The sequence below is a fragment of the Pristiophorus japonicus genome, chromosome 3 (genome assembly GCF_044704955.1).
Source record: "Pristiophorus japonicus isolate sPriJap1 chromosome 3, sPriJap1.hap1, whole genome shotgun sequence".
Lineage (NCBI taxonomy): Eukaryota > Metazoa > Chordata > Chondrichthyes > Pristiophoridae > Pristiophorus > Pristiophorus japonicus.
Window position 1 is genome coordinate 288,272,625 of NC_091979.1, and position 7,351 is coordinate 288,279,975.

Below are 7,351 nucleotides of genomic sequence, written 5' to 3' on the forward strand. Positions count from 1 at the left end.
CACAAACGTGCATCTTAATATGTACAGCTACAGTTTTAATCTGTAATTTATACAAAAGGATGAGCTCTGATTGTTATTTCTTAACACTGAAAATCCTAAGAAAAAAGACTGGGGCTCTGGAGAGTGAGGACTAAGATCCATCTTCTCCAACCGTTTTGTCTGCTGTGTCAGGTTCAGTCCAAGTTATTTATATAATCGAGCTGTAAGATAATTCCATAACTTATTCTGTAAAAAATATATACATCTCACATACATTGGGCTGTACAACACATATCACTTAATTCTGTAGAACACCGATTTATTTTAAACGTTTTTTTATACCCTGGTTAATTCAGCCTTTGAAGCTCTTCAAATAATCATATATATTTTGTTTTTAAAGTTTGTCACAAAATCTCCGGGCTGTTGCTGTGTGGGTCCAGGATGGTCAGGGAGCTGGCGGTTTTGTGCTTTTTCAGTAATCGTGTGATCTTCTCGTCGTCTGAGTTGGGATCGAGTGGTCTGTTGTACTCGTCCTCGTCCTCCTCGTTCTCCGAGGTTTCTTTGAGTTTCTCAGTCTCTGAATCGTGCTTTTTCTTGGCTGTGGCCATTTCGGCCGCGTGCTTCTTCCTCCACTTAGTCCGCCGGTTCTGAAACCACACCTGTTGCCAAAATGAAATTAAATCAATAAATGATGTTTGTTCGGCTGCTTTAAAAATCATCGCCATTTTAAGCATCCCACCAACCTGGGTATTTTCAACTATCCTGTTGTTATTTTAAAGCACCAAAGTCAAACTACATCTATAATATAAAATGCAACCACTTTCTCAAACGTTAGAGATGGGAGGGAAACCGAGTTTCCCCTTTGCCAATAGTTTACCAAACTAAGTTAAATGCAACACTGCGTGTAACGGGAAAGTTGTGGAATGTTTTCGGTCTCAATCAGCAGGATCACAATTTACACCGGACCGACTATTACTTGTGAGCAATACGGCAAATGATCACCAGCGTTATATTTCAATTCAGTATTTCTGTCACTCAAAAAGACACACAATCGGGTTTAACAAGAGCAGATTAAATGGACAAATCAGTTTTTAGAGTCACCTCCAATCAGAACAGTTTGATTTCATGTATAACACAAGGTTCTACAACGCAGATCTCACTAAAATGGTTTTGCGGAACCATTTTATTATTAACCTGTTTTGTATCAGTTTCCAGTCGCTTGAGTATTAAAAACAAGCTTCAGTTTAAATCCCGGCCTAGTAAAAACATTTGGATCATGTTTGGTGAACTCTGATCGTATCTACAAGCCTTCAGCATTAAAAGCAACATTTGAATGTTCAGCTCCACGACGTGTTAAATGAGACTGTTGTGATAGCAAACACTTGATCAACAAAACAGCAGTCTGCCTGTTGTCGGGCAGTTGAGACGCACGTTCAATTTTATTTTTGGTGGAATTATTTGGTGCGATGAAGCTGTGAAATGTTTTACCTTGACTTGACTTTCTGTCATTCCCAGAGAATAGGCTAACCGGGCTCTTTCGGGTCCAGCTAAATATTTGGTCTGTTCAAACGTTTTTTCCAGAGCAAAAATCTGTTGACCTGAAAATGTTGGCCTGGAATGTTTCTTCTTTCCGTCCTTGTCTAGGACTAAACTACCTTGCGCTGTGGGGGGAGGGGGGGGGGGGGGGAGACGGGAAAAAAACACTTAAAACAGCGAAATATAATGGTGTATAATATCTACATAGAAAACAGGCGAGTTCATTTAAACCAACTCATTGTGTCTTTAAAAGTTAAGAGAATACAACTGAGGAAGTAGAATTGGACGCAGTTGGTTAATAATCGTTCTGTCTTTTTGGTTTCGTAATTTAAAACAATGAATTACTTTCTGGTCATTATATCCTCCACGAGAGAGAAGTAACAAACTGGCTGCATTGATTAACGAGCCATGTTTCCATAATGGAATCAATGTTTATTACACAAATACTGTTAACGACATGGCAGCTCCGTTTCAGGGAAAGTTTTTAAAGGCTTAAATGAAAACATTTGTACTAAATTCAAAACAAAACGCAAAGGTGTTTTAAGATAGTGTTTTAGCTAGTAATGTCAAACAACAGGCTTGAAAGTAGATTATCGAGTATGATTATATATATATATATATTTTAAAAAGTAATGTGCTTGGACAGTACGTACTTGGACAGGCCAGCCTGGGATCTCTCCACGGGGATCCCTGCATCATTCCCGGCCAGAAGATGGGGGGTCTCCCCGGTAATTCTGCAAGGGGCTTGGGGTACCTGGAGACGGCAGCTGCTGCCGGGTTAAAATACATCCCCGCCGTTGTGGCAAGTCCGTTGAGTCGAGGAAGTCCAGAGAGCAGATTGCCAGTCGTCGCAATGGGGCGGCCTAGAATGTCGCTAATTCCGTGCGGCGTCCCCAGTGGGAACTGTGCGTTCAAACTCGCCAGAGTCGGGGCTTTGAAGCTCGAGGGATTCTGCAAAGAGTAGGGAAATATAGATGCCTTCATTTCAGTCATATTATGAAGCGCAGCCAGCGGCGTACTGCTCAGGACGAATGCACTCTGGCGATTATCCATCTGCCCGACGGCTAACATTTGATCAAATCATAGATTTGACAGGACCCACCGGTAAATGCTGCGAGATCTTGGATCGTGTTTTCTCTTGTTTTTAAAAAAACTGAACCGGAGATCAATGTACCCCTGATGGCAAATGTTATTATGATTATTATTTTTCCAGAAGAATGTATCCAGTTGGTGAAATGTCCAAGAAGTCTAGGAGTAAAAGCTGTTCAAAGCTCTGGTGTCTTCCCTGCACGCTTTCCCGGGTTTAAGGTGAAATTGACTGGATTCGATCGCTCGGGCGCGGGAGATGCGCTGATAAACCACAGCGGCACCTGCCAGTCTCCCGTCCCGATTGGTCAACAGCGGCCACGGCCGCCCTGTGATTGGGCGAACGCTTGCAATTCCTGCTCCTTCTTGGCTGGGTTGAGGTGCGTCACTTTGGAACTCTGAGCAACCGATTTCGGTCAGAGGCCGAAACATGAATCCAAGTCTGAGGCAACACTGCTTTCAGTTTCAGATTTATTTTATAAAATCAATTGTCTGAAAAGAACAAAATCTTTTTTTCAGGAATAAAACTTCCCCTCCTCATTTATTTTAAATCCTCGTGCTGCCTTGTGCCTATGTGAGTAATTAGATCATTTAACTTTTTAAAAAAACAATAACTGGAGTGGTGTTCAGAAAATTCTTGTTTTAAGTAACAGCCCACTGCAAATTAAATCCATTTAAGTCCAGAAAGAGGAGTCAGCCACATAAGTTACCATATACAATTTAACAGATTTCAACGAACTACAGTGGTATAGGAAATGATCATCGACAAGTAGGAAAATACCAATTGAAACAAATGCAAACTGTAGTCATTGCCCTGGACTGTATCGCTGTACATGATGTGTGCAGCGGTGGGATTTCCCCAGGCTACAACAACATGATCCTCTTTAATTAGAATCTCTAGTAAAAGTGAAGGCGCTGTAAGAATGATCCAAAGCATTTTTATTCAGGCTGATTCCATAATGTTTGTGAATTTTAAATGAATGGTTGCACGCGGACAGTTAATGTTCTACAAACGCGCGCTGTCTATTAATAAAGATCTTAACATCTCAAGTACAAACCACCTGAACTGTTTTTTTTTAGCTAAGTACAACCCGCTTCAATTTTTATAATTTAAGTGGTTCTGACACATGTTACAATATTGCTGGCCATTGACAATTATTTGCAAACACCAAGACGATCCACTTTATCAACTTTGTGCTGTAACGGGAATCATAAAGCCCGCTTTATTTCGGTTGATCTGAAATTAAACCAACTAAGTTGGAACAGCTGTTCCAATCATTACCAGGGGGAAAGACCCGATGTACATGACAGTTACAATGTGGGAGAAATACACTTCCCCGATTCTCGATGTAGGTTTGAATTAAGAACATAAAAATTCTCTGATACTCACTGAAAGTGCCTGTCACTTTAGGTTTCACACACACACACAACCTTCTATATTCACACTAATATTTATTAATTGGAAATACATAGTATATGTAAGGGTTGAAATAATTAAGACGTATTTAACATGATTCAATTTCTACTTATGGGTTCGTGTTGTGTTCATAGGGACTTGTTTTAAATCAATTATTTTTGAATCTTATAAGCGAGTTCAGAACTTAAGCATGAAAAATGACGAACTAATCAATAATGCACAAAACGGAACTCAAAACGTGGAATGGTGCATAAATATTTGTCCAATATTAAACACTCGTTTAAACAAATATGGAATATCTTGACAAATATCTGCACAAAAATCAGTATTGACGGACGACGCTAAACCGAACGATTTGTTTTGAAATGAAGTACAAGAATCCGGCGTTTGATTTCACACCATCACTGGGCATTGGTGGAGCATATTTTAGGAAATAATATCATAAAGCATCAGTTCTCTGTCCTTTGGCGCAAGATATCACTCAAACTTCATTGTAACTATACAGCAGGTTTTGTACAATTTGGAGTTATACCAGCTACTTAAGGTATTTAAATTAGGACTTAATGAATTCTCCTTAATGAGGACAATCTGAGGAACTAGAATACTGCAGTATAAGATTGTTCTAATTACCAACTTAATTTCTCTACAGTTAGTCCTAAAGCTGCATTTATGTCCATCGCGTGAGATGTTTGAACACGATATTTAAGCCATGTGGCTTTCAGAGCGACATTAATTTAAAAATAACACTTTTGAGGAATCAACCACTTGCAAGACTCCACCGACTGCAACTCGCATAAAACGGGCGTGTGTTACAAATGGGCATAAAGACGCAAATCTATACGAAGGTTTACAACAATGCGAATAAGCTCCAAGTAGTTTAGCTCAAGTGATTGGAAAGTTTTCAGAGCCAGTCAATAATTTTAAAACGAGCAAGACCTGTGGGGCGTCTTGAGAACGCGCCGTGAGACCTCTAGCGACCAGTTAGGGTTACAGCAAGGACACAATCAAAACCAAGCTCAATGGGTTTAACCAAACAGACATAAAACACCTTCATTGGAAATTTCACAGAATTTTTACTTAGTAAAAGTCGGTTCGTGAATTTTGACCGTGAGGTGCTTATTTGTGATAAAAATATAAATAGATTGACAACGTTTACAGCGTTTAGTACCTCGGCAACGGTTGCGAATTAAGTAACATCAACACGGCCTTTTCGACGCGCCTAACGTCGCTATCGAGCATAAAGTACTGAAAACAAAGTGACTTTTTATAAAATCGAAAATAAAAGTGCAGATTAATGTCGGATAACAGGAACGTGATTAATGGGGATGTTCATTTGGAGGGAGCATTTCCCCAGCACATATCGATTGCCAATGTGCAAGGTATTTAAATTAGGACTTAATGAATTTTCCTTAATGAGGACAATCTGAGAAACTAGGATACTGCAGTACAAGCTTGTTCTAATTACCAACTTAATTTCTATATGCTGAGATTGGTGCCCCCGCTTCAATGTCTAACGAAGCCTCTTTTTAATCCAATGTTTTTCACTGGACATTGGATATGCCCCATTGTGTTTCTACAGTATTTTCATTTTCTCCTTAAATAATCAGAGCAGATTAAAATAACATGCAGGTGATTGTGAGTTTAGTCGTTTTTCAACAGGTGCTATTACTCCACGTCTTTCTTGTCAAACTTGAATTCCAAATATAATCTCGGAATTAGCAGATACCTGGGTTTCGATTGGTACAGTTTGTAAAAATGTCGAAATTTATCCTTGGCAACCGGTTTCATATTCTTAAATTCGCTGTGACCGATCCAAACCACCGTGGCAGGCGGTGTGAAACTTTAATATTTCCCCTTTTTAGTGCAACGTTGTGTTATCTAAATGAGCCGCCAATCGCCATGATGAAAAGAACTCTTCATAATACAGCAAAGAATACATTGATTTCGCTTTGATATTACACTGCAGTTGATGCAATTGTATATTGATGTAGATTGTTTTGGGGTATCGGATGTTCTGAACTGGATAAGTAACTCCTCACACAACAGTTTAAGGAAAGTTAGTCCGCCAGCTGCACTGCAACATTCGCCAGTTCATTATTGTGCTGCACCCTCAACTTTGCCATCCTCGCCGGCCGTCCGGACACGCCATGGCGTACCATCTTGCCGTCCGGAGGAGGCGGGGGTCCCCGATGGAGGGCACTCTACGCAGGGGTCCTCCCACTATTCATCGGGGACTTGGCCTGGAGGGTGGTGCACGGAGCAGTGCCGTGCAACAAATTTTTAAGCCGGTTCACGGACTCCCAGGCCGCCTGCAATTTCTGCGGTCTGGAGGAGTCCGTGTTCCATGTTTTTATGGAATGCACAAGGTTGCAGCCCCTGTTCCATTATTTGAAGGGGCTGCTCCTGAAATTCTGGCTGCACTTCAGTCCCACCCTCCTGATCTTTGGGCACCCTGTGCGGAGGGGAGCGGGTAGGTCCGAAGGCCTCCTCGTAGGACTGCTCCTGGGCACGGCCAAGGGTGCCATCAGCCGGTCCAGGCAGCGGGCGGTCGAGGGGGTCGTTCAACCTGACTGCCTGCCTCTCTTCCGCTCTTACATCCGGTCCAGGGTGTCCTTGGAGATGGAGCACGCGGTGTCCACCGGTACGCTCGCGGCCTTCCGCGAGAGGTGGGCACCGGAGGGACTGGAGTGCATCATCACGCCCGGCAACCAAATTTTAATTTGATTTTACGTTTTAAAGTTAATTTGTTTTAATTGCCGGTGCTTTTAGTGTCCCCTTCCCTTTTATAGGGGGCACTGGGGAAAAATTGTGATTTTAGTGCCCAAAAAAAAAAAACCAAAAAAAGAAAAACACAAAAAAAAACAAAAAAAGGGGGGGAAAAAAAGGGCCTTGTAAATGTCTGGAGTGTCACCCAGGTTGGGTGGCACCGTGATTGTTTTATGTTTTCACAGGTAGACTCTAAAAGAGTTTCATTATTGTGCTGTATCTGAAACGAAATATGAGTGAACAATGGATTATTAAATAACTCGCTCATTTTTCAATGCAATTTATTGTTTTGCATTCCATAATTTTCAGCTGGAATTTGATGGGCCACTTCTGGAGATTTGGATAAAAAGTATTTAACACTTGTTTATTTATTGCCCTAAAAAATCCACACCAGAATTCAAAGCAGTGCGATCTTACTTTGATTCCTATTGACTCATGGTGGGTGACATTAAACAGACTTCGTTTTAATGGTTTCGACACGGAAGTAAATGGTTGCTGTCTCTTTAAAAGCAAGTTACATAAATTATGGAGCAGATAGCACACGACAGGTCCGTAGATCGATTCGAC

At 41.2% G+C, this 7,351-nt stretch overlaps 1 protein-coding gene across 1 annotated transcript; it reads right to left on the bottom strand.

Annotated features, from left to right (window-relative positions):
- Nucleotides 1-383: 383 nt before the first annotated feature.
- Nucleotides 384-2,586, bottom strand: nkx6.2 (NK6 homeobox 2). Its single transcript, XM_070875026.1, has 3 exons — nt 2,169-2,586; nt 1,468-1,640; nt 384-638 (listed from the first exon to the last, which is right to left on the bottom strand). The coding sequence occupies exons 1-3, from the start codon at nt 2,584-2,586 to the stop codon at nt 384-386; spliced, it is 846 nt and encodes a 281-aa protein (XP_070731127.1).
- Between the last annotated feature and the right edge of the window lie 4,765 nt (nt 2,587-7,351).

Excerpts from the sequence above, each read along its gene's own strand:
- nkx6.2 (XM_070875026.1), bottom strand. The coding sequence starts at position 2,586 with ATGTTAGCCGTCGGGCAGATGGATAATCGCCAGAGTGCATTCGTCCTG. Across the intron at positions 1,641-2,168 it reads TCCCAGGCTGGCCTGTCCAA|CGCAAGGTAGTTTAGTCCTA; the intron begins GTACGTACTGTC and ends CTCCCCCCACAG. Across the intron at positions 639-1,467 it reads TGACAGAAAGTCAAGTCAAG|GTGTGGTTTCAGAACCGGCG; the intron begins GTAAAACATTTC and ends TTTTGGCAACAG.